The sequence below is a fragment of the Leucopleurus acutus genome, assembly GCF_964270905.1.
Source record: "Leucopleurus acutus genome assembly, chromosome: 9".
Taxonomy (NCBI): Eukaryota; Metazoa; Chordata; class Mammalia; order Artiodactyla; family Delphinidae; genus Leucopleurus; species Leucopleurus acutus.
In genome coordinates, this window is record NC_139144.1 from 90241890 (window position 1) to 90269844 (window position 27955).

At 41.6% G+C, this 27955-nt stretch overlaps 1 protein-coding gene across 1 annotated transcript in view; it reads left to right on the forward strand.

The window, feature by feature from the left end:
• Nucleotides 1–212: 212 nt before the first annotated feature.
• The window catches only part of LRGUK (leucine rich repeats and guanylate kinase domain containing), a gene marked incomplete at both ends in the record, with an annotated part of 118405 nt that continues 90662 nt past the window's right edge, over nucleotides 213–27955 (forward strand). The window contains 5 exons of the mRNA XM_082846855.1: nucleotides 213–533; nucleotides 8005–8112; nucleotides 11661–11742; nucleotides 22505–22605; nucleotides 26255–26336. Coding sequence (XP_082702981.1) covers nucleotides 213–533; nucleotides 8005–8112; nucleotides 11661–11742; nucleotides 22505–22605; nucleotides 26255–26336 — 694 coding nt within the window. The remainder of the gene's footprint in view (nucleotides 534–8004; nucleotides 8113–11660; nucleotides 11743–22504; nucleotides 22606–26254; nucleotides 26337–27955) is intronic.

Sequence of the window (27955 nt, forward strand, 5' to 3'; positions counted from 1 at the left end):
GAGAGAAAACAGTTGAACACAAAAAAGGGGGCGATCTCACACACACACACACACACACACACACACACACACACACACGCGGAAAGTCGTGTACCAATGGCAGCGCAAGCTGAAAGCGAGGACGCAGGGAGGGGCGGAGACTACAGCCCCCAAAATCCCCTGCGGCGCCTCCTCCCCTGGCGTCAGTCTCCTAGGCAATCCCGGTAAATAAGATGGCGACCTCCGGGAGAGATCCCCAGTTGCCGAAGCCTTCCTGTCTCCAGGGAGCCGTGAGCAGTTCACGAACTGGAGCCCAGTCGAAACTGCTGCAGTCAGAAAAGGAACGTCAGTTTCTCTGGTCTCCTTTTCCCATGGGGCAGAGACCTAAAAATACTTTCCGCAAAACCTCCTCCGACCTACTGCAGCAGCTCATTCACTGCTATCAAGAGTCGGACGTGGACAGAGATTACGATGACCAGGAAGAGGGCGAGGGAGAGGGCGAGGGCAAAGTGGAGTTCGAGGAGTCTTCAGAGTCCGAAATGCTGAAGTTTGAGGTGTGCCTTCCCCCCACCCCTTACCCCCTCACTTCCTTCTCCAGCGGTCGGACCCCTCACCAGCCTGCGGCTGAGCCCATTCCTAGGGCTCCTTGCCTCCAGGAACGCCTCTTCCTTACTGCTCTGAGACTCCCCCTCTCTCCTTCCCATTTCTGTTACCCGGTTTCCTCACCTTTGCCTGAAATAGCTTCAAGTATATCCTTTATTTTTCGTTTGATTTCTTAAGAGTCAAGTTACACAGCATCTTTGAGGAAAAAGTTCTATTTGTATGGGAGTTATGGCTTGACAGTGTTGTGAATAGACAGACTTCTACTTCTGCACCCCCTGCACCTTTTCCTCATGACTGAAATACTCCAACACTCTCCCCGATGAAGGAGTCCCTTCATCCTCCTTCCTCTAGGAAAAAAAAGAAAATTACCCTTTTGAAATAATCTAAGTGCTTCCTCAAAGACCAAGTGACTTGAAAGTTTTTATATATTACTTCTGCCAGGGGTATATGATGCATTATACAAACAACACACACTGCTCACTGTGAGGGTATTTCAGGATGTGGGGAATGTTCCCAACATTCCCACCTGTAATGCCTCGTTGGCAGCTTGGCCTTTCACACTAATACAGATTCCCTCTTTTCTACAATACCTCTTCTAAACATGACCCAATTCCACTTACACTTATTAGCATCCTGTTCCTTCCTTAGCCCGTTGCCTGCCTTCTTATCCCTTTCCATTTCACATCATGTCACTTCTTTCTCTTGGCTTTCTAATACATTATTTGCTTTCTTTTCTTAAAAAATTTTTATTGGAGTATAGTTGATTTACAATGTTGTGTTAGTTTCAGGTGTACAGCAAAGTGAATCAGTTATACATATACATATATCCACTCTTTGGATTTGCTTTCTTTTGATAAACTGTTAGGTTTTCCTCTTTGTCTTGCCTGCCAAGAAACATAGCTTTTTTTCTTAATTCAGTATTTTTCTTAATTTCAGTAGTTTTTCTTTAGATTAGGTTTTTCTCTTCCCTTTCCTCCTTCTTCACAGTATAAATTGCTTCAAATTCTTTTCAGAAGTAGATATAATGCAGAGAAATAGAAAGTTTCCAACATCCTGTTCTGTGATACTCTTCTGGCATCCCCTCTGCATCACTGCACCTTTTCCTAGTCACCTTTCTTTCCCCCTTGAGGCCAAACAGGTTTCTCTTTGTTATGCCTGTTCTCTTGCACCATCCCCTTTCCTCATTTGTCTTATTTTTTCTTGTTCTCCCCTCTGTAACTTGCAGTGTCTTCTGTTACTCTGATTCTGCCATTGACTACTTACATTGTGTCTCCACTTGGGTTCCCTTCTTTTGTAATGTCCTTTTGTTCACTTTCCACATTTGGCCCAGTTTTTTCCACCCTCATCCCCCATTTTGTCGTCTTCTACCTCCTTCTACATGGCCTAGTTACACATCAGTTTTGCTTAAAGTGGACCACAGAAAATTACTACTTATTTTGTTCATCTTTTGTTGATTTACTTTGCCATGCTTAACAGTGACTACTGGAAAACTGTAGCGATGTTTTTACAACTTTCAGGTGTTTATATGGCTTCCACCCCAGAGGAATTAACAAATGAATCACCAGGTTATTCTAATTAATGCATGTTCTTCAGCTGTGGGGTTCATTAGTACCGTTGTTAATCTGTCTTCAATATGCCATTAACAAACCATAGAGGGAGGGGGTTGACTTGAACTAGTTAATCCTTTTTGGCTTGTAGGCTTTTGTGTGGGAAAAGTTTATTATTTCTTCTATTTATATTCTAAAATTAATATTTGTTTTGTGTTCTCACATTCTCCTTTCCCTTTTTATAGTGTCTCATATGTTTTGATAATGCTGAATAAACCAAAAAGTTTTCAGAGGAAACATTTGGGCTTTTATGGTCAGTGATTTATTTTCCATATCCTAGCCCGATTAAGATTTATAATGCTTTGATGGTCAAAATGATTATTAAGTGCCTATAATGTAATTAGCCTCAATGAACTTGAGGGAGTTAGGGCAGACCAGCTGTTCAGAATATTGCTTTTGGAATTCAAAGATCTGTATAAAGCCTTTTGTTTGTTGTGAGATTTTGAGCAAGTTACTCATACTCTCTGGGTCGCATCTGCGCTACAGGAATTATAATACTATCTACCTCATGGAGAGCTGTGAAAACTTAATGAGATCCTATGTGTAAACTACTTACCACAATATATTATTTACACTGTTACTAATCCAAGTAATAACTTACCTGTTCTTATCTACTAACTACAGCCCATCAGGTGACTTCATTAATTTAGCCTTCATTGAACAAGCATTCACAAATGATTGCTATATTGGAAGTACTCTGACTCTACAGGGCAGAAGAAATGTCTGGGCCTGTGATATGTCTCTGCTGCACGAAAACCACTCCAGTAACTTTATGTGGATGATAATGCCTGCTCATTGGATAGTTATGAACATCAAATTTAATGGGAAAGTCTATGTTAAAGTTCTTAACATAGTGTCTGATACAGTGCAGGCTCTCAGAAAATTAGAGATGTAATACATAATAGCTACAGTAATGGTAGAAAGAGATGAGAGTGTGACGGAGGACATACATGGTCCCAGCTCTCAAGGTGAGATAAGAGTGAGTATTCATCCTATGAAGAGATGTGTACAGATGATAGCCGGGTTGCAGGCATGGCGGAAGACTGGAAAGGAAGTCAACCCTTACTTGGGTGCAGAGGTGGTGTGTGGGCAGGCAGACGGCAGCTTTTCCAAGTGGTGGGTTGTAGGTGAGAGCAGAAAGACAGATGAGGTGGGAGCCAGGTTGTGGAGAGCTCTGTGCCGTTGTAGGGACTGTGGACTTGACTCTAAGCAGCAGGGAACTGCTCTTGTGGCCAAGGGAGGTTAGATAAGAAGATGGTGAGCCTGGAGGCAGGGAGATCAGTGCAAAGAGGAGCAATATCTCTGGGGAAGAGACGAGAGTCTGGATTAAGGCAGTGGGAATGGAAAGGAAGCTAGAGAGAAATACGTATTTAAAATACTTAAGATGAAACACTTACTAATTGAATATCGGAAGTCTAGGGTGACTGCCAGGTCTGTGGCGTGTTCTGGGGGGAATATTAGGGCCACTGACCACCATGGGAAACAGGGACAGGTGGAGCTGTGCATTCAAGAGTTGGGTATGTGAATCATAGGCCTCTGGAAATCAGGAGAGGAGGGCTCAGGGTCAGAGACCTGGAAATCATCAGCATCGGAGTCTGTGAGATCATCCAGGAAGAGAAGAAAGAAGAGAAGGAGAGGGCCAAGAAAAAAGCCCTGGGGGTACAGGTATTTCAGAGGCAGGCAGTTGAAGAGGATTCAGGGGAAGAAACTGGAAAAGACTGATAAGAGAAAAAGGAGAAGGAAGAGAGCTGAACAGGAGGGAAGCCAGGGCAAGAAAGGGTGTTGAGAACATTGGCGTGGGTTATGCCTCCAAGAGGTTAAGTGGGAAGAGGCCCAAAAAGGGCTCATTAGGGACCTCCCTGGCCGTCCAGTGGTTAAGACTTCGCCTTCCAATGCAGGGGGTGCGGGTTCCATCCCTGGTCGGGGAGCTAAGACCCACATGCCTCGCGGCCAAAAAACCAAAACAGAAGCAATATTGTAACAAATTCAGTAAAGACTTTTAAAATGGTCCACATCAGAAAAAAAAAAAAATCTTTAAAAAATAAAATAAACCCAACAAATTATTAAGCCTCAAATAAATATTTCTTAAAAAAAAAAGGGTTCATTAACTTTGCCTATTTGACAGTCACTGTAGACCTTGGCCCATGTGGATTTTGTGACGTGAAGGCAGCGGCCTAAGTGAAGCAAGTTGAGGCGTGAATGGGAGGTGAACAAGGGGGAAACTAGCTTGGCTATTAAGGGAAACTATAGCTATAGCTAAAGGAACATGCAGGACTGAAGAGAGCCCTTGTAGGACAGAAGGGACTCACATGCTCGTAGAGCTGGAGAAGTGACGGCTTGGAGAATGACAGTGGAGAGTGACCGGTTGAAACCACAGGCAAAAGAGGGCAACATTGCTGATCCCTGAACACGGTCTCTGGGGAAACAGAGGGTGCTGGACCCTGAGTGTGGAGGAGGAGCTGACCTCCTCTGAGACCCCAGCAGGAAGCATCAGGACAGGTGCACGATGTGGAGGGGCTGATGTCTGACCATTCCTACCTTGCCTCGGAAGTGGAAGAGAAGGACTGAGAGGGTCCCCTGCTGAGAGTGAGGACAAAGGAGTGGAGGCACCTGACAGCTTGAGGAGGGGGCTGGAGATCTCACCAGCAAGGTGGGACATGAAAGGCAGCTGAGGAAGAAGGGGACCATAATAGCACCATAGCGCCGAGGCCCAGCTAGAAGCTGACTTGAACGTGGCACCAGAGTGGGCCTTTCCCGCCCACTCAGCCCCTCGGGGGGAGAAGTAGTCTTGTTATTCATTCAGCCGGTGTTTTAGCACCAAACATGTATTAGGTACTGTATCCCTCCTCCCCACCTTACACTTTCGCTATTTGAACTCTTTGTAGTTTCCCCAACGGGCTGTACTCGCCGTTGCCTTTGGGATCTTGTACATACATGTTGCCCCTTGTACCTGCAATACTCTCTTGGCCCTCTTCTGCCCTTTCTTCCCCTTTGCCAGAATAACTCACAATTTTGGGTTTCAGTGGTTCTCTCACCGAGGAAGTCTTTGCTAACCCCCTACTCCCCACTAAAACAGCCATAAAATGGGTGCCCCGCTCCTAGTGAAAGCACCCTGCCTACCTCTATTGTAGTTTATCAAACTCCTGAAATAGTTTGTGTACTTGGATGACCTGTGCTTCGTATGCTGGAAAGATTTTTATCCCAAATGGATGATGAACATGACATAATCCCTGCCCCAAGGCAGTAGTTGAGCGTGAAGTTGATTCAGGTTTGGGTACGCATGGGGCAGTTGCAGTCAGGGGCCAAGGAGTCAGAAACTTGAGGGTAGAGAGACATTGAAATTGCCCATGGGAGACCCAGTAGAGAAGGAAGTATAGTTAGGAGGGGACAGATAGACTCTGAGGTAAAGGGAAGGCTGAACAGACCGGAGATTTTGTTGTGGTCAGAGACCAAGTTCAGTAGGTGTTGGAAAAGTTGAAGGATGGGCAGCTGTGGGAGCCGAGAACAATGGAACACTTGAGGTCTGAGGTTTCTAGGGTGGAGCAGTTTAGCATGATGACTAAGTCCAGGGCATGCCCAGGGGAGTGAGTGGCTGAAGTTGGCTAGAGATCAATTTTAAGGTGTCTGGAGTTGAGAAAATAAAGGAACATGTATGTGTGCATGTACTTGGAATGGTCGGGGTGTTGAGTGGCCCTCCTTAGGGATTCTGAAACCACCCAAGATACAGATAGGGCTGGTCAAGGTCTGAAGATGACCAAAGACCAGAAGGGAGAGACATGACACTGGCAAATGGCAGGAACCTCAAAGGATGTGTGAGGGGGTGGCCGTGAGGAGTCTTGCCCTGGGGCTTTGGGACAGTGCTGACAGTGTGTCCAGTCTCTGTATCAATGGCTGTGTTGAAAAACAGATGTCCACCTACTGTAAATAAGGGATTCTGTAGTTTCTTGTTCCCAGGAAATGGAGGGGGTGGGCCACATGGAAAGTTTTGGGAGGGAAGGTAACACTCTCTCACCTCTACTCCTTCCCAGGCCTACTATAAAAAATTGCAACTTTGTTTAGAAAAGTAGATCTCTTTCCCCCATTTTGTGAACAGGTTGATTGGTATGGATGAATAAGATGTGGAATTTCTGAATTCACCAGTTTGTGCTATCAGCTGCCATTTACTGGAGACACTTGCTGTGTTCTAGGCACCACGCTAAGAGCTTTATGTTCACAGTTATTTTTCATTCTCTCCAAAACATTAAGAAAAAGTAATAATATATAGATGAAAAATACATAGATGAAAAATTATGAGTCTCAGAGAAAACTTTGTCTCCCAAAGTCATATATCCAAAATGGCAGATCTGGGGTTCAAACCAGCTGCGCAGTATCTCCGTTTGAGTGATATTTGCTTCTCTGGGTTAGTGGAAATGGGGGAGGAAAGAAAGCTCTTTACAGTAGCACAAGCCTGCATACTTATGTCCTTAGTACTAGAAGCCTGAGCAGCATCATTGGCCCTTGAATGAATATAGAAGACCTGAGAGAGTGTTTTGCCATCACAGTCCCTATACCAGTTGGTGAGTAATATTGGCGTGACTGACGTGGTTACTTGTATTTTGTGTCCTCGTGCTGATGTTAGTGTGTTGGTCATAATGGAGCTGAAGGCAGCACAAACACAGCACTAGTCCATCTATTATCTGTTCTATCTGTCATAATTGTGGGAGGGGTGTGTTGGGCCACCACTGGTCCAGGGTATCTATACACTAAGGGCCAAGCTCCTTCTACAAATGATATTACCCTTTTAATTAATCTTGTAAATTGTATGAATCCAGCAAAATTAGCCAGTACAAAGTGAACTGAGGACCTGTTTTCTCCAGCAAGAATACCAGATGTAGAGAAGTAATTGCCTTAATTTGATGTAACCATCCTTTGGGTTGTGGACAAGCAGTCAAGTGTAGTGGTTAGAACTGCCCTGGAGTCAGACAGATTCGGATTTGTATTCTGGCTCTGTCACATACTAGCTATGTGGTTTCAGGCAAGTTAACTTCTGTGAGCCTTAGTTTCTTCATCTGTAAAATGGAGCTAAGCGTACCTCCCTCAGGATTGTCAGGAGGATTAAATGAGTGGACCCACTGAGAGCTCTTAGCACAGTGCCCAGAACAGAAGCACTAAATCAACGTAGCTGTCATCACTAATATTGATGCTTCTACTGCTACTGTGTTAATTCTGCTTTGAATACCTAATACAAGCAACCACCTGAAAGTTCAGCAGCAATACATTGATTTGACCGATATTTTCTTAATCATATGTAATATGTATGGGTCTTCAACACAGTTTTTTTTTAAATTACCATTTCCTTTATTTATTTATGGCTGCGTTGGGTCTTCGTTGCTGTGCACAGGCTTTCTCTAGTTGCAGCGAGAGCGGGCTACTCTTGGTTGCAGTGCACGGGCTTCTCATTGCAATGGCTTCTCTTGTTGTGGAGCATGGGCTCTAGGTGCATGGACTTCAGTAGTTGTGGCACGTGGGCTCAGTAGTTGTGGCTCGCAGGCTTTAGAGCACAGGCTCAGTAGTTGTGGCGCATGGGCTTAGTTGCTCTGCGGCATGTGGGATCTTCCCGGACCAGGGATCGAACCCTTGTCCCCTGCATTGGCAGGTGGATTCTTAACCACTGTGCCACCAGGGAAGTCCCAACAACACAGTTTTCTTTGGTAAATTTTGGAAGGCTCAGCTCCCAGATATGTAATATAGTAAATAAGTGCTGGATATGATGAGGTGGATTACTTCTTTTCTAATGGAAATCCTTTCTTTGTCTGCCTCTCTGGTTTCTTTGCAGGGAGAATTTGATGGGGTCCTGAGACAGGAGGTCGTGGCTGAGAAACTCTACAAACTGGGGCGCTCAGGCTCTGGGACTGAGCAGGTCTACCTCAGTCTGACTTTATCAGTGAGTATGAGAAGCTCACCATTGGCTGGCTACATCTTGACACTGGTGGGACCACATCCATTTTCTCTGGTACTCATACCGTTTTTGGTGGCCCCCAAATCTCAGAGTCTCGCATGTGATGGAGAATGGCGATGAGTTATTTATGTTTGACATCAAAGAGCCCTGGCCAGTCCAATAATCAGCCCCCTTGCCCCCCGCCAAGTTCCTTTGTTTTCATTTCCTTCACAGTCTGTTTCTTTCATCTTAAGCAGTCTGTTTTATAGTAATCAATGCTTTCCTTCCAGGAGGTTGAATTTGATTCTGTAAAACCAATCAAAAACTCTTTAAGAATTTTCTTTCTGATCAGTGCCAGGACTACAATTTATATCTGAATCCAAGGGAACAAAATATTTTTGTATTGACTTTTTTCCCCCTAAGTATGTCAAGAAATCAGTAGCTGTGAGCTGTAGCTCACTTTCTAAAAGGTAGCTATTATGAAAGAGAAAAATGTATTGTTATTCATCAATTTTCAAGATTTCAATACCAGCACAGAATCTTTTTTTTGTATGTATGTATTTCTTTATCAATCAGTATTATCTATTTTGCTTACATTTATATATGACATGAAGTTGAAAACACTTATGTTTTCCAAATTATTCTGAAATGTTTCTCTTTAACTAAAATATGGTATACTGATATATTCTTTACTGTAGATTTCTTTCTTTTTTTTTTTTGGATCCTTTTTTTAAAATTTATTTATGGCTGCATTGGGTCTTCGTTGCTGCGCGCGGGCTTTCTAGTTGCGGCGAACAGGGGCTACTCTTCATCACGGTGCGCGGGCTTCTCATTGCAGTGGCTTCTCTTGTTGCAGAGCATGGGTTCTAGGCACACGGGCTTCAGTAGTTGTGGCACGCGGGCTCTAGAGCGCAGGCTCAGTAGTTGTGGCGCATGGGCTTAGTTGCTCTGCGGCATGTGGGATCTTCCTGGACCAGGGATCGATCTTGCGTCCCCCACATTGGCAGATGGATTCTTAACCACTCTGCCACCAGGGAAGTCCCTGTTTGGATCCTTTTTTTATGAAACCGGTGGCAAAAGGATATTTGGGAGTATAGTGGTATTTTATTGCAGTACCTTTTTGTATGTTATTGGCCATTTAGATTTGCTAAATGCCTCTTGTAGTCTCTTGCCCGTATATTTATTGGATTGTCCATCTTTATTAATTTGTGGATATATACTCTGGATATGTATTCTTTGTCAGATGTACACATTATCTTCTCCCAGTGGCTTGGTTTTTGACTCTCTTAATGAACAGAATTTCTTAAATTTGAGCGACATCAATATTTTTTCTTTCATGATTAGTGCTTTCTGTGTCCAATTTTAAAAATCTTTGCCTATAGAAGTATCATAAATATATTTCCCTTTAGTTTCTTCTAGAGGCCTTAATGTTTTATCTTCTACACTTAAGTGTATTATCAATTTTGAATTATTATTATTATTTTAACATCTTTATTGGAGTATAATTGCTTTACAATGGTGTGTTAGTTTCTGCTTTGTAACAAAGTGAATCAGTTATACATATACATATGTTCCCATATCTCTTCCCTCTTGCGTCTCCCTCCCTCCCTCCCACCCTCCCTATCCCACCCCTCTAGGTTGTCACAAAGCACTGAGATGATCTCCCTGTGCTATGCGGCTGCTTCCCACTAGCTATCTGTTTTACGTTTGGTAGTGTATATATGTCCATGCCACTCTCTCACTTTGTCACAGCTTACCGTTCCCCCTCCCCATATCCTCAAGTCTATTCTCCAGTAGGTCCAGCACAGAATCTTGACTCTAAATTTATCATGAGAAGCTGTAAGAGCAGAGTACTCAGTATTTCAGCTTCTTTCCTCATTTTGTTTCTTTATAGTCCTAGAAAATTAATTTCTTTCTTTTGCTTTCTTGTATTGTAAAGCATTAACTGCTCCTTGAAGGTCCACAGAGTAAATGCAGATATGTAGGTGAAAAAAACACACTGAAATTTTGCTACAGCACCCTCATTTGCCTCAAGCATATATAATTCATAGCAAGGCTGTTTTATCTTGGATTTGAACTAGTAAACTGTCCAACAAATGTTAAGCCCTTTTTACCCATGCTGGTTTCATGGCATGTCCTTTGAGAACAGCATACGAAGGCTCTAATCTTTTACTGTTTTCACTTTACAGCATTTTATGGATGACTCAGCCAGTCAGGCAGTAATGTACAGGGACCCTGTGTGCATTGCACTATGTCAGACTTTGGAATGGAAGATAATTCCAGTAGCGGTACATCTGTACACAAGTCCTTTTCAATCAATACTCTACGTATGTACGTAGTGCTACGCCTTAAATTGATCTACAAGAAAGCACAATCCTTTAAATCTTATTTCAGCTAGATGGACTGAAGCTTCTTACTTTGCCACTGACCTCCTTACGTTTGAGATATTACATGTTGAATTACTTTGCCCTAATAGCCTGTCTTACTGAATACACTTTCTTAGGGTTGGCCAGGTTAGTGATTTTTCCCGCCTTATGTCTTAACTTATGTTGCACATAATTTTCTAACTTTCTCTAATTACTTGTGTACACAGTTTCTCTCCTACCCAAAGTCGTAAGTTTCTTAAAGGCAAAATATAGCTCTAGCCCAACTCTGTACGTGTTTCTCATCATGCCAAGCTTAATGCCTTGTATGTAGTAGGTCATCAGTAATTTACTTATTATTGTTCTAGAGGCCTTTATTATCATTCTTATATTTGAGAACTTGCTTATCATGACACTTTGGTTGGCTTTTTCTGACTCTGACATCACAACGTAAACGAGTGACATGAGTCTTTGTTCCAAGGGACCAAATTCCCCTCCAACCCCTCGTGATGTTCACTAGATGCAAGATTTCATGGAAGGGATCTCGGACAAAGATTCAGGAGACTTGGAGCTGCTTTTGTGTTGCTAACTTGCTAAGTGATTTTAGGCTATTTACCTACCTCTTTGTACCTCACATTCCTCATCCCTACACTGGGGATAATCTGCCCTACGGATCTCACAGGTTTGTTTGATCAGATGAGATTATTGGGAGAGAGCTTTGAAGCCTGAGGAAGCCTAAGAAGTATTGTTATTAATGATCACTCGATTAGGTGTGAACTCTTCTAACATTTCATTTGAATTCTAGGCATTTGCTTTTTCTTTTCTTCTACTAGATAAAGGCTTTGGCTTTATTGCTTTTATGTGTGGGTTTTTTTAAATATAAAACTCTGCTCTAAAGGTCTTCATGAACACTGCTTTAATTTGCCTTTTCATGTTGTGTATGTTCTTGCTAACAACACTAATTTTCCCAAGCTATTATTTCCTTCAGAAGAATGCATTTTTGGATGGGGTTTGTAGTCTGTTTTGAGACCCTATTGGTAGTAGGCTTCAGATTTTATTCCCTCACTTCTACTGTACTTTCAAAGGAAATTCTGGATTTCTTTCTGTCAACCTCTATTTCCAGATGTCTTGAGAAGCCTGAGTACTCATCTGTTAAAGCAACATTAAATCTTTTACCTTTTATTTTCTCAGGGTCTTGATTTAATTGACATTAGCATCCTCTGTGGATACATTCACCTGCAGAAGTTGGATCTTTCAGTAAATAAAATTGAAGGTATGTAATTGTCATTCTAGTAAGTCAGTGGATTGCTGAATTATTTAAAAATTTAAGCTTTGCAGAATGTAATATACTTTAATACTACCAAACTTGATATAAGTGCTATTGCGGATCACTTTACACATTGATCCTCTGTCTTCCATGGAAAAAAAGCACCTATAACTGATGACAAAGGAAAAAGGCAGAGGTCAGCAAACATGCTACATTATGCGATGGTTGAGACCCACTCAGTGATATTAAAGAGCGTCAGATGGAATGTTTGCTTTGCTTTTTCCTTTCAAGAGATGGATCATTACTTCTTTAATGCCTCCTGAATATTTGATGATTCCCATTTCCTTCCCTCTTTTAGTTTATTCAGTGTAGATGAATTAGTTCTTTTTACCCCCTTTAATGGATGCTTTTCTTTATTTTGCATTTGCATCTACATCTTAATCCTGGCTAGCTACTTCTGTTCTTATTTGAACACCAGGGATTCAGAAATTTATTCTTTCCCCCTCTTTGCTGTCTCCATATAGTTAGTGGGTTCTTACAAGTCTAACTCTGCCATTTGTGGTTCCATATAAGGTATCTGTTGTGATACCTTAATCACATTGAATGAAATTAGTCACATTTTCTTCAAACCTTGATCCTTGTTTCTAATTTTCTGACCCTATTTGAAATTTCTGACCTGCTTCTTTCTTCATTGATCACCTTTCTGTTCACTTTACCTTGTTTTTTTTTGTTTTTTTTTTTTTTTTGCGGTACGCGGGCCTCTCATGGCTGTAGCCTCTCCCGCTGCGGAGCACAGGCTCCGGACGCGCAGGCTCAGCGGCCATGGCTCACGGGCCCAGCCGCTCCGTGGCATGTGGGATCTTCCCGGACCGGGGCACAAACCCGTGTCCCCTGCATCGGCAGGCGGACTCTCAACCACTGCACCACCAGGGAAGCCCCACTTTAGCTTTTTAGAAGACGATTAAGTGTTGCTGATATGGACTTCTCTGATTTCTTCTTCCCATCTGACTGCAATAATTAAAATTCACTCTTTTCAATGGCTAAGAAGCATTCTAGCATATTTTAATTCTTAAAATGCTACTGTTTGAAAGGCTTTTTGTTAATTTTTTTCTAGTTTCATAAAACTTCTTTACGGAAAATTACAAACGTGCACAAGTAGAGAGATTTGTAATGAATATTCAGGTTCAACAATTGTCAGCCCATGGCCCATCTTGCCACATCCATCCTTCCCAGGGTTATTTAAGGCAAATGCCAGATAAGTTATCATCGGAAAGAATTTTTAGTGTTAGTGGCAGGCGCTCTCCCCACAGCCCATACCTCCAAGATTGGTTTCATTTACTGGTTAAGGGATTGCAGGGTTGGGGAGACTCCAGCAATCTTTTGTGCGTGGCAAAGGGGAAAGAGATGTGGCTTCATACCCTTGCCCCTTGAGCAAGCAGTCCCTGGTAGCAAATGAAGCTTTCCTCTTCAGATCAGTCTCCTTCAGTCTTTTATGTCCCCCCTTTATTAACTCATCAAGTGTTCGAGAACTTATTGTGTGTAAGGCACAGTATATATTTTTCTTTTCAAGAGAACAGCTTTATTGATGACCTGATATGGACCAGATTTCAACTTGCATCAGAATCACCTGGAGGGGACCTGTTAAAACACAGATGCCTGTGCCCCACCCTCAGACTTTCTGATTCCGCAGATCTGGGGTGGGACTTGAAAATTTGCATTTCTGATTAGTTTCCCTGGAAGCCAGTACAGGACCACACTTTGAGAACCACAGTTGTAGACATGAGGAGCTCCTGCCATCTGGTGGACAAGGAGGTCACTACACCGAGTAGGGAGAGTTAGAAGCCCAGCAACCCAGAAGGTGGATTTTTCCTATCAAAGTGATTCTAAAGCATTGAGCATCTACAAAGTGTGAAATGTACTCACCATCCAAGTGGTAGCTGCTGCTTTTGCTTCAAGACAGAGCTCCATGGTACAGCACTTACCTGCCCACAGAAAGATCAGCTCCAAGGGGGTATGGGGGCCCGTGGAAATTAAGAGGGTCGCGATCACCGTTGACAGATATGGAGCTGAGCTCAGATGGGACAAATAGGCAAAACTTGTAAAGCAATTACAGTTTCTTCTTAGCTTTCCTCTCACAGGCAGCCTTTCTGGATTTGCTCATGAATTCCCACCAAAGTGTTGATGTCTCAGTGTTCTGTTCCTCCTAGAACAATTTCATAAAAAAGACAGGCTAAAGAAGGCTGTGGTTTAGACCAGAGAAATAAAGTAGAAATTGGTGGAGATCTTCTGGCTTCCGTGACCCTGAGAAGGAAAGCTGTTGGGGGGATGGGGTCAGGGGCCCCTCACCTTTCTGGCTCTACCTACTCCAGGGCAGGGCCCCAGTACTCAGCTATGCTTCCTTCTCCTGGCCTGGGAGTGACTTTGTCACCTGGTGAAGGGTAGAAGCACTTTGCTGGGCTTCAGGTGTGGAGGCTCTGTTCTCGTCCAGAGGCCATCTTCTGCGGGGCTTTGATTGCTGGTTGTGTGATCTAGAGTTAAAAGACGGGTGGAGAAGCAAGTTACAGGTAGAGACGGGGCTGTAAATCCTTGTCATGTGATTCTTTCTGAGCCTTTCCCTAATCCTCCTGCTGTCCCAAAGTCCACCTGCTGTAAAGTCCCAGAACAAAGCAACATAATGCTTCACTATTTTTCTTTCTTTCTTTTTTTTTTTTTTTTTTTGTCCCCTGCATTGGCAGGTGGATTCTTAACCACTTAGCAACCAGGGGAGTCCCCAGATTGTGTTTTTAAAATCATTTTCTCATTGTTTTTCTATTTTATTTAAAAAGTTAAACTTTTATCTATATAGCTAAATATTGGTTATCAAAACTGGTGTGTTTGATCTTATTCTGTAATCTTATTTTCTTTTTTTACATGTATCCATGATTTCTTCCTTCTTTTTTATTTCTCATTTTTTTATTGGAGTATAATTGCTTTACAATGGTGTGCTAGCCTCCACTCCATAACAAAGATGCTTCACTATTTTTATGTCCTGTATATATTTTCATTAGAGGCGAGTATTAGCACAATAGTCCTTGACTTAGTATTCTAGGTTCAGAACATTGGCTTGGGATAAAATGCAAAACTCAGACATACTTTTTAAGCAGTGCAAAATCACAGTAAAATAATAGCAATAATTTAAATCACTTCAAATAATTAATGAGATTTAAGATTCAGTCCATCTAAAACAAAATTTAATTTATAACAAAGAACGAATTGTGGCATTTTTAGTCTTCCTGAAAACACCTAATGCAGTTATTTAGGGGCTAATTATCAAGAGGAATATCTCAGGCTTTAGTTCCTCCAAGGCTGGCATTTTTTTTTTAATATCTTTATTGAAGTATAATTGCTTTGCAATGTTGTGTTAGTTTCTGCTTTATAACAAAGTGAATCAGTTATACATACACATATATCCCCATATCTCCTCCCTCTTGCGTCTTCCTCCCACCCTACCTATCCCACCCCTCTAGGTGGTCACAGAGCACCGAGCTGATCTCCCTGTGCTATGCGCCTGCTTCCCACTAGCTATCTATTTTACATTTGGTAGTATATGTAAGTCCATGCCACTCTCTCACTTTGTCCCAGCTTCCCCTTCCCGCTCCCCGTGTCCTCAAGTCCATTCTCTACATCTGCATCATTATTCCTGTCCTGCCCCTAGGTTCTCAATAACCTTTTTTTTTTAATATTCCATATAGGTGTGTTAGCATACAGTATTTGTTTTTCTCTTTCTCACTTACTTCACTCTGTATGACACACTCTAGGTCCATCCACCTCACTACAAGTAACTCAATTTCGTTTCTTTTTAGGGCGGAGTAATATTCCATTCTGTATACGTACCACATCTTCTTTATCCATTCATCTGTCGATGGACACTTAGGTTACTTCCATGTCCTGGCTATTATAAATAGAGCTTCAGTGAACATTGTGGTACACGACTTTTTGAATTATGGTTTTCTCAGGGTAAATGCCCAGTAGTCGGATTGCTGGGTCGTATGGTAGTTCTATTTTTAGATGTTTAAGGAAGCTCCCTACTGTTCTCCGTAGTAGATGTATCAAATTACATTCCCACCAACAGTGCAAGAGGGTTCCCTTTTCTCCACACCCTCTCCAGAATTTATTGTTTGTAGATTTTTTGATGATGGCCATTCTGACTGGTATGAGGTGATACCTCATTGTAGTTTTGATTTGCATTTCGCTAACGATTAATGATGTTGAGCATTCTTTCATGTGTTTGTTGGCTGTCTGTATATCTTCTTTGGAGAAATGTCTGTTTAGGTCTTCTGCCCATTTTTAGATTGGGTTGTTTGTTTTTTTGATATTGAGCTGCATGAGCTGCTTGTAAATTTTGGAGATTAGTCCTTTGTCAGGTGCTTCATTTGCAAATATTTTCTCCCATTCTGAGGGTTGTCTTTTGGTCTTGTTTATGGTTTCCTTTGCTGTGCAAAAGCTTTGAAGTTTCAATAGGTCCCATTTGTTTATTTTTTTTTTCCATTTCTCTAGGAGGTGAGTCAAGTAGGATATTGCTGTGACTTATGTCATAGAGTGTTCTGCCTATGTTTCCTCTAAGAGTTTTATAGTGTCTGGCCTTACATTTAGGTCTTTAATCCATTTTGAGTTTATTTTTGTGTATGGTGTTAGGGAGTGTTCTAATTTCATTCTTTTACATGTAGCTGTCCAGTTTCCCAGCACCATGAAGAGGGTGTCTTTTCTCCCTTGTATATTCTTGCCTCCTTTATCAAAAATAACGTGACCATATGTGTGTGGGTTTATCTCTGGGCTTTCTGTCCGTTCCATTGATCTGTCTTTCTGTTTTTGTGCCAGTACCATACTGTCTTGATTACTGTAGCTTTGTAGTATAATCTGAAGTCAGGGAGCCTGATTCCTCCAGCTCCATTTTTCTTTCTCAAGATTGCTTTGGCAATTCGGGGTCTTTTGTGTTTCCATACAAATTGTGAAATTTTTTGTTCTACTTCTGTGACAAATGACATTTGTAGTTTGATAGGGATTGCACTGAATCTGTAGATTGCTTTAGGTAGTATAGTCATTTTCACAATATTGATTCTTCCAATCCAAGAACATGGTGTATCTCTCCATCTGTTTGTATCATCTTTAATTTCTTTCATCAGTGTCTTATAGTTTTCTGCATACAGGTCTTTTGTCGCCTTAGGTAGGTTTATTCCTAGGTATTTTATTCTTTTTGTTGCAATGGTAAATGGCAGTGTTTCCTTAATTTCTCTTTCAGATTTTTCATCATTGCTGTATAGGAATGCAAGAGATTTCTGTGCATTAATTTTGTATCCTGCTACTTTACCAAATTCATTGATTAGCTCTAGTAGTTTTCTGGTAGCGTCTTTAGGATTCTTTATGTATAGTATCATGTCATCTGCAAACAGTGACAGTCTTACTTCTTCTTTTCCGATTTGGATTCCTTTTATTTCTTTTTCTTCTCTGATTGCTGTGGCTAAAACTTCCAAAACTATGTTGAATAATAGTGGTGAGAGTGGGCAACCTGTCTTGTTCCTGATCTAGTGGAAATGGTTTCAGTTTATCACCATGGAGAACGATGTTGGCTGTGGGTTTGTCATATATGGCCTTTATTATTTTGAGGTAGGTTCCCTCTATGCCTACTTTCTGGAGGGTTTTTATCGTAAATGGGTGTTGAATTTTGTCAAAAGCTTTTTCTGCATCTATTTGAGATGATCATATGGTTTTTATCCTTCAGTTTGTTAATATGATGTATCACATTGATTGATTTGCATATATTGAAGAATCCTTGCATTCCTTGAATAAACCCCACTTGATCATGGTGTAAGATGCTTTTAGTGTGCTGTTGGATTTTGTTTGTTAGTATTTTGTTGAGGATTTTTGCATCTATGTTCATCAGTGATATTGGCCTGTAGTTTTCTTTCTTTGTGATATCTTTGTCTGGTTTTGGTACCAGGGTGATGGTGGCCTCATAGAATGAGTTTGGGAGTGTTACTCCCTCTGCTATATTTTGGAAGAGTTTGAGAAAGATAGGTGTTAGCTCTTCTCTAAATGTTTGATATCTCTAAATGTTTGATAGAATTCACCTGTGATGCCATCTGGTCCTGGGCTTCTGTTTGTTGGAAGATTTTTAATCACAGTCTCAATTTCAGTGTTTGTGATTGGTCTGTTCATATTTTCTATTTCTTCCTGGTTCAGTCTCAGAAAGTTGTGCTTTTCTAAGAATGTGTCCATTTCTTCCAGGTTGTCCATTTAATTGGCATATAGTTGCTTATAGTAATCTCTCATGATCCTTTGTATTTCTGCAGGGTCAGTTGTTACTTCTCCTTTTTCATTTCTAATTCTATTAATTTGAGTCTTTTCCCTTTTTTTCTTGATGAGTCTGGCTAATAGTTTATCAATTTTATGTTCGCAAAGAACCAGCTTTTAGTTTTATTGATCTTTGCTGTTGTTTCCTTCATTTCTTTTTCATTTATTTCTGATCTGATCTTTATGATTTCTTTCCTTCTGCTAAATTTGGGGTTTTTTTGTTCTTCTTTCTCTAATTGCTTTAGGTGTACGGTTAGGTGGTTTATTTAAGATGTTTCTTGTTTCTTGAGGTAGGACTGTATTGCTGTAAAGTTCCCTCTTAGAACTGCTTTAGCTGCATCCCATAGGTTTTGGGTCATCGTGTTTTCATTGTCATTTCTTTCTAGGTATTTTTTTATTTCCTCTTTGATTTATTCAGTGATCTCTTGGTTATTAAGTAGTGTATTGTTTAACCTCCATGTATTTGTAGTTTTTACAGATTTTTTTCTATAATTAATATCTAGTCTCATGGTGTTGTGGTCGAAAAAGATACTTGATACAATTTCCATTTTCTTAAATTTACCAAGGCTTGATTTGTGACCCAAGATATGGTCTATCCTGAAGAATGTTCCATGAGCACTTGAGAAGAAAGTGTATTCTGTTGTTTTTGGATGCAATGTCCTATAAATACCAATATAGTCCATCTTGTTTAATGTGTCATTTAAAGCTCGTGTTTCCTTATTTATTTTCATTTTGGATGATCTGTCCATTGGTGAAAGTGGGGTGTTAAAGTCCCCTACTATGATTGTGTTACTGTTGATTTCCCCTTTTATGGCTGTTAGCATTTGCCTTATGTATTGAGGTGCTCCTTTGTTGGGTTCCTAAATATTTACAATTGTTATATCTTCTTCTTGGATTGTTGCCTTGATCATTATGTAGTGTCCTTCTCTGTGTCTGTAATAGTCTTTATTTTAAAGTCTATTTTGTGTGATATGAGAATTGCTACTCCAGCTTTCTTTTGATTTACATTTGCATGGAATATCTTTTTCCATCCCCTGACTTTCAGTCTGTATGTGTCCGTAGGTCTGAAGTGGGTCTCTTGTAGACAGCATATATGTGGGTCTTGTTTTTATATCCATTCAGCCAGTCTGTGTCTTTTGGTTGCAGCATTTAATCCATTTACATTTAAGGTAATTATTGATATGTATGTTCCTATTCCCATTTTCTTCATTGTTTTGGGTTTGTTATTGTAGGTCTTTTTCTTCTTTTGTGTTTCCTGCCCAGGGAAGTTCCTTTAGCATTTGTTGTAAAGCTGGTTTGGTGGTGCTGAATTCTCTTAACTCTTGCTTGTCTGTAAAGGTTTTAATTTCTCCGTCGAATCTGAACGAGATCCTTGCTGGGTAGAGTAATCTTGGCTGTAGTTTCTCCCCTTTCATCACTTTAAATATGTCCTGCCACTCCCTTCTGTTTTGTAGACTTTCTGCTGAAAGATCAGCTGTTAACCTTATGAGGATTCCCTTATATGTTATTTGTTGCTTTTTCCTTGCTGCTTTTAATATTTTTTCTTTGTATTTATTTTTTGATTGTTTGATTAATATGTGTCTTGGTGTGCTTCTCCATGGATTTATCCTGTATGGGACTGTCTGTGCTTCCTGGACTTGATTAACTATTTCCTTTTCCATATTAGGGAAGTTTGCAACTGTAATCTCTTCAAATATTTTCTCAGTCCCTTTCTTTTTCTCTCCTTCCTCTGGGACCCCTATAAGTCGAATATTGGTGCATTTAATGTTGTCCCAGAGGTCTCCTGGACGGTCCTCAATTCTTTTCATTCTTTTCTCTTTAATCTGCTCTGCAGTAGTTATTTCCATTATTTTATCTTCCAGATCACTTATCCATTCTTCTGCCTCAGTTATTCTGCTATTGATTCCTTCTAGAGAATTTTAAATTTCATTCATTGTGTTGTTTATCATTGTTTGTTTGCTCTTTAGTTCTTCCAGGTCCTTGTTAAACGTTTCTTGTAGTTTCTCCATTCTCTTTCCAAGATTTTGGATCATCTTTACTGTCTTTACTCTGAATTCTTTTTCAGGTAGACTGCCTATTTCCTCTTCATTTGTTTGGTGATGGGTTTTTACATTGCTCCTTCATCTGCTGTGTGTTTCTCTATCTTCTCATTTTGCTTAACTTACTGTGTTTGGGGTCTCCTGTTCACAGGCTACATGATTGTAGTTCCCGTTGTTTTTGGTGTCTGCCCCCAGTGGCTATGGTTGGTTCAGTGGGTTGTGTAGGCTTCCTGGTGGAGGGGACTGGTGCCTGCGTTCTGGAGGATGAGGCTGTATCTTGTCTTTCTGGTGGGTTGGACCACGTCAGGTGGTGTGTTTGGGTTGTCTGTGACCTTATTATGATTTTGGGCATCCTCTCTGCTAATGGGTGGGGTTGTGTTATTGCCTCGCTAGTTGTTTGGCATAGGGTGTCCATTACTGTAGCTTGCTGGTTGTTGAGTGGAGCTGGGTCTTCATGTTGAGATGGATATCTCTGGGAGAACTTTTGCCATTTGGTATTACGTGGAGCCGGAAGGTCTCTGGTGGACCAATGTCCTGAACTCGGCTCTCCTACCTCAGTGGCACAAGCCTGACACCCGGCTGGAGCACCAAGACCCTGTCAGCCACACGACTCAGAAGAAAAGGGAGGAAAAAAGGAAAGAAAAAAATAAAATAAAGTTATTAAAATAAAAAATAATTATTAATAGTTTTAAAAAGAGAGCAACCAAACCAAAAAACAAATCCACCAATTATAACAAGTGCTAAAAACTATCTCAAAAAAGAAAAGAAACAGAAACTGGACAGACAGAACCCTAGGACAAATGTTAAAAGCAAAGCTGTACAGACAAAATCACACAAAGAAGCATACACATACACACTGACAAAAAGAGAAAATAGAAAAAATATATATATATCATTGCCTCCAAAGTCCGCCACCTCAATTTGGGATGAATCGTTGTTTATTCAGGTATTCCACAGATGCAGGGTACATCAAGTTGATTGTGGAGGTTTAATCCGCTGCTCCTGAGGCTGCTGGGAGAGATTTCCCTTTCTCTTCTTTGTTCCCACAGCACCCGAGGTTCAGCTTTGGATTTGGACCTGCCTCTGCGTGTACGTCACGTGAGGGCGTCTGCTCCCGCTCAGACAGGGCGGTGTTAAAGGAGCAGCCGATTCGGGGGCTGTGGCTCACTCAGGCCGGAGGGAGGGAGGAGTATGGATGCAGGGCGAGCCTGCGGCGGCAGAGTGGGGCACGCCGTGTGTTCTCCCAGGGAAGTTGTCCCTGGATCACAGGACCCTGGCAGTGGCGGGTTGCACAGGCTCCCGGGAGGGGAGGTGTGGAGAGTGACCTGTGCTGGCACACAGGCTCCTTGGTGGCGGCAGCAGCAGCCGTAGCATTTCATGCACGTCTCTGGAGCTCGTTTAGGTGGTGCTCTGAATTCTCTCTCCTCACACACCCGAAACAATGGTCTCTTGCCTCTTCAGCAGCTCCAGACCTTTTCCCGGACTCCCTCCCGGCTAGCCGTGGTGCACTAGCCCCTTCAGGCTGTGTTCACGCAGCCAACCCCAGTCCTCTCCCTGCAATCCGCCCGAAGCCCGAGCCTCAGCTCCCAGCCCCACCCGCCCCGGCGGGTGAGCAGACAAGCCTCTTGGGCTGGTGAGTGCCGGTCGGCACCGATCCTCTGTGCGGCAATCTCTCTGCTTTGCCCTCCGCACCCCTGTTGCTGTGCTCTCCTCCGCGGCCCCGAAGCTTCCCTCCCCCCCCCCACCGCCACCCCCTGTCTCCGCCCGCGAAGGGGCTTCCTAGTGTGTGGAAACTTTTCCTCCTTCACAGCTCCCTCCCACTGGTGCAGGTGCTGTCCCTATTCTTTTGTCTCTGTTTATTCTTTTTTCTTTTGCCCTACCCAGGTACGTGGGGGAGTTTCTTGCCTTTTGGGAGGTCTGAGGTCTTCTGCCAGCGTTCAGTAGGTGTTCTGTAGGAGTTGTTCCACACGTAGATGTATTTCTGCTGTATCTGTCGGGAGGAAAGTGATCTCCACGTCTAACTCCTCCGCCATGTTGGTCTCCCCCAAGGCTGGCATTTTTGAAGCATTGACTGTTAGCAGCTCAGGGGAGAGTGAGCTGGGCCGCAAGGAGGCCTTGGTCATTTCTTTCCTGGTTGTGATGGAAGATGGGGATGGGACAGGTGGGCAGCCCTGGAGAAGAAGGTTAAATTGTGGGCTCATGGTGCCTTTTCCACGCTGTGTGTGTGTGTGTTTTGCATATTCCTATTTTTATTCATTTCACTCATGTGGAATAATTAAGATGTGCTTCCAACTGGTATAGTTTTAAAATGTTCTGATATAATGTATGCTGTTTTTAATGACTTCGTCTAAGTTTTATTTTATTTACTTACCTTATTCTTTATTCATTTTATCCCCCAGATTTGTCTTGTGTGAGCTGTATGCCTTATCTTCTAGAACTTAATGCTTCTCAGAATAAACTGACGACATTCTTCAATTTCAAGCCACCCAAAAATCTCAAGGTAGATTTTATTAATACACTAATTACATGTGTTAATTGGTTTGTGAAATACATTAATGAGCAAAACAGCACTAAAAGAGAATTCAGAGAGAATAAGACAGAGGAGAAATGAAATAAAAAGGGAGAAGGATTTGTGTATCATTTATTTTAGAAAAGGGAGATAGTCTTTCAAGAGATTATCTTTTTCGGAAGCTTTGCTAAAACCTAGTGTCCAAACCAATGAACTAACTTCTTTCCCTTTTCTCTGCTTCATTTAAATACTAGTTATTGTTTGTGTATTTTTATCATAGCAGAACAATTTTATACCTGAAAATTCTGTAAAAGTTTCCTGGGGGCTTAAATTTTGCCTTCTTTATTCATCCAACCTTTACTTTTGTTTAGAAAGCAGAGATTTCAGATCTCCGTTCTTGCTTCTCTGCACTTGGTTTGCATTTCTGAGGCAGAAGGAAGCTCTGTGAGTGGTGGTTGATGGAGCAGTTTACTCTGCTGTGGAGCACGGTGGCTCCTACTCTAACGTGTGTGTAGGTCACGTGGCGTTCTTGTGAAAATGAGGTTCTGATCCAGTAGGTCTGAGGTGGGCCTGAGGCCCTGCTTTCTAACAGCCTTCCTGATGATCCATTGCTGCTGGTCCATGGATCACACATAAGCAGAGAGGTCACAGATTAATGGTACTCCGATTTTCTGCACACTGGAATCACCTGGAGAGTTTTAAAGACTGCTGATGCCTGGATCCCACTGCCGGATATTCTGGTTCAAGTGGTCCAAGGTAAGGCCTGGGTGTGGGAATTTCTAAAAGACCCCGCCCAGGTGGCTCTAATGTGCTGAGAAATTTGGGAACCATTGCCGCAGCTTGGGACGAGTATTTTTCTATTGGACTCAAATATTTCATTAAAAAGTTGTTTTAAGGAGTGGACATCAATGATTGCCTTTTATTACCTATTAGTTTTCTTTTGTTTACAAGCCAAATTAATGTAGATCCAACGTATTCTGCTGGAGCTTGCACAAATATAAGTCTGTTTGAAATTAAGAATCTGACATCCTCCATACTGTCAGTGAGACGTCTTTCTTAATTTTTCTTCTTTTATTTCACATTGCTACATTTTTATCAGTAGTGAGTTTTTTCCCTTTGAAATTACAGTTATTGCTGTGGTGACATTCCTTTATCCAGAAAAGCCACACAGGGTGCCTATTGGTCCTCAGTATGGGGCCTTGTGGTCTCCAGGTCATCAGGAATTGTTCTTGCAGAGCTGTCTTGATTCTCCCTCCTTTGCTGTCCCCTTCTGCTTTGCCCTAAGCCCCAGTGAAATCAGCCATGGCAAGAGCGTGACCCCCTTCCTTGGGAAAAACTTGACTGGAGTTTCTTTCATTCACAACCTTGCCTCACCCCCTCCCCAAAAGACTGCACAAGTAAACAAAAACAAATCAGATACCCCATCTTTTTTTTTTAGAGCAGTTTTAGGTTCATAGCAAAATTGAGGAGAAAGTGCAGAGATTTCCCATATATCTCCTGCCCCCACAAAGGCACAGCCTCCCCGTTATCAACATCCCCCACCAGAGTGAGACATTTGTTACACTCGAACCTACACTGACACATCATAATCACCCGAAGCCCACAGTTTACATTAGGATTCACTCTTGGTGTTGTACGTTCTGTGGGTTTGGACAAATGTACGATGATGTGTTTCCATCGTTATGGCAGATACCTCAGTGTTTAAGTTCCTAGAGGATTAAGAGCAGATGTATTGGTGGTAACTTTAGGAAAGTGCTTGCAAAGTGCCAGAGTGCCCCTGACAAGGTACTTCAACCCTATGTGAATGAACCCTAAGTGAACCCTTTGTGAACCTGGGAGGGGAATGATTGAGGCCTTCCAATGTTTTCAATGCAGGGTCTTACTAAATCCTCCCAATAGAACTGTGAGGCAGCTGGGATGGTCCCATTTTACAGATGAGTTTGCAGAAGCACAGAAAGGTTAAATAACTTACTTAACCTTTGCTGGGAGGTCACAGGGCTGGCACTGAACCCCATGTCTGAGACCCAAAGCCCATTTTTCCAGTCAATCACGCTTGTGTTTAATGTCTCACCCTCTCGGAAAGCTCTGCTTATGTTTCATTTATTATCTATGTGCCTTGTGCCACCAAGCCAAAGAAAGCATACATGTCCCAAAGAGCAGGAGCTTATATTTGTACCCTTTTTGTATTTCCTAGAATGGTTTTGCTCTTAGTAGGTGAAGAAGGTTCGTTTGATTGATGGGCACTTCTTACAAGCTCTGGGTTCCAGTGGAACTCCCAGTGGGAGTCAGGGCAATATCATAACCCTTTTAAGGTCTCTCAACAAGCCCAGTATCATAAGTGCATGGAGGGCACAGTATTGGCATATAGTCCCAACAGGTGTGTAGTTAGCTAGGTATCATGAGCACACACAGAAGCTGTGGCACAAGAATGAAAGGTGTTGATGGAAAAATGTCAGCTATAAGTAAACCTAGATAATTATAAGTTTATTTCTAGCCCATCATTATTATATAGAAGAAAAACGCGAATGAGAAATTTCATTTTTTCATGCCAAACTGATTTTTTAATTAAGTCATGGAATGCATTTTACATAGTTGCAATTTGTATATGCATAAAATTTTGTTTCTGATTTTTTTTTAACAGGATTTGTTTGCACATTTCTATTTCTTCACATGATTCACATACTTGTATTTTACTTACTGTGCAGTCTTGTTGCTGTATTGTAATCAACTTAACCAATTTTCTACACTTGCCACTTGAGCTGTTTTCAAAGAAGTTTTTTTTAGTGTCCAATATTTAAGGTTTTTAGTATTTAGTATTTAATACATTGATAAAAATAATCTTAGTGCATGGGTTGGGGAAGGTAAAATTACTGTTTTAAAGGGCACAAGAAGATAACAATAGTACTTATTATATAATTGCTTGATAGTTTTCCAGAAAATGATCACCATGTGCCTAGCACATTAAAGCAGTGTTTAAAAATATATATATATTTTTTATCTTTTGCCAGTAGGTGAATAATTAAAGTTATTTAATGTTGTTTTTCTTTCTCATATTTTTGAGTAGGAACAACCAATATTGTTGAAAATGCTTTCCTAAGATAGTCAAGTTTGAGAAAGGGTGCTGAGTGGACGAGGTATGGCCTGAGGGATGAATAAGAAAGACTTTTCTGGCCTTTAGGGGGTGACACAGGAGAGTAAATTGAGCCAGAAACAGAGAAGGCAAAGAAGCCAGAAGCAAGATGTGCATATAAACTAAATGAACACAGGCTATTGGGCGTCAGCGAAAACGAAGACATGGTGGTTAGTAAGGGTGAAACTGAGGTAAGCTCTGAAGGAAGATCAAGAAAGTTTAAAATAAGTGCTGAAAATGGGGAGAGTGACTGAAGAAACAGAAAGCGTTTCTGTTGCGCGGCTGCCCACGCCAGCCACGGGGAAGGGTCTCCCCCTTAGTACCCCTCAAAGTGGGCAGACGAGGGTCCCAGCTAGGAAACGATTAAACACAAAGGAAGTATGTTAGCCTGAGTGTATTTTCAACTATGAATTGTAACCCCTCATCAGAAAATGCATTCTTGTTGTGCAGGTAATTGTGTGGTTAAGATGAATGAGAAAGTATAACGTCCTGCTCTCTTTCTCTTATCAGAAGGTGGATTTTTCCTACAACCAGATTTCAGAAATGTGTGATTTGTCGGCATATGAGTCTCTCACGAAACTAATTTTGGACAGTATCCTTTGAATGATTAAAGGGGCAAGTTTGATTAAGAGGCCCATTAATACATGTGTACTGGATGACCTGAAATAGTGCGGGATAGGCAATTGACTAGAGTTGTGTGACTCATTTAAACGGTTAAGAATTGATATTCACAGAATGAGGATATTTTACTGACCAAGGAGTAAGAGTGCAAATCAGAGCTTGCCAAGAACATCTTACACCTGAAAAGCTAAGAAGATGGTCATTCTTCTGATAAACATAGGCTTATTTTTAATTCTAGAACCAGATAAGAAGTTCTGTTTTACCCGACTCCCTTCTTCAAATTTACTTAAACTGGGGCCCTATTTTATGTAAATTCAGTGTCTGAAAATCCAGATACGGCCAAAATTAGTGATTATTTATTTTACAAAAGAATTCACACTAAGCTCCCTTGAACTAGCAGTCCTCTCTAGTGTATCTCAAATGACGCTTTCATAAAAATTTTAAAAAAGTAAAACCAACAATTTTTGATTCGCAGCCAACTTCCAGAACATATCTGTTGCATGAGCCAGGCTCCTGTGCAAACAGAGCACCTACCTTAACATAGACACACTCCAGCTTCTGGACCCTAAGGGGTTGACTGGGGATCTGTGAGTTTAATGAGCTTGAATCTCTTCCTTACCCTAGAGACCAGTGTTCTCTGGGTGATAAGGGAGCAGCGCCTTCTCTTTCTCAGTATCTTTCTACCCCCCTGAGGATTTTTCAGGGCAGAGTGGAGAACGAATTGATTGCCCTTGGATACCTCATTCCAGGGATGTGGCAGCAGCTAGTACACACTAGTAATGAGGCTGAGATGTGGGGAGAACAGAAGGTACGGTTTCTTGAAGACATATTTTGTAGGAAAAACGCTTTATTTGTATATGATGGAAATCTTAAAACATCACATCACTCTCTTTAGAACTTGTGTGTGAAAATGAGCAATTAGTGGACATTTAGAGGGTGCTCTTGAAACGAGCAAGTTTTCCTGAACGTAGCCGAATGAGAAGATGATCAAAATGAAATGTTTTGATGACAAACTAAAAGTAGTACACATTAGCGGCACCCGTCCATAGAACCTGCACTTTATGCTTGACTGTATATATATTTCATTTGGAAAGAGATAGAGTCTGACGGCCCAGAAGCTGTCTGGCTCAGAGATCTACTCATCTCAGGCCATCTAGAAGAATGCTCCTCAGGGACCACCAACCGTGTGAGCATTGCCTGGAACTTCTTAGAAATGCAGACTCTTGGATGCTACCCCAGACCTCTGAAATCAGAATCTGCATTTTTAACAAGACCCCCAGGTGATGTGAGTTCATATTAAAGCTTGAGGAGCCCTGGTCTAGCCGTCAGCTGCCCCCCTGAACTCCAACCAGACAAAAGGGATTGAGCATCCAGAGCTCCTTCTATTCTTCAGTGTACCCTGAGTGAGAATGGTGGCACGAAAGTCTGGAGTTCTGTCTCCCAGAAAATATTCTATGTGCAAGCATGGAATTGCCAGAGAAAACTTCACAGTATTTTGGACTGAAAATGGAGGATGCATTTTAAAACATTTCTATCATGAAAGTCTTAATTTCTACATAAATTTATCTTTCCATGTAAAAAGCTAAACTG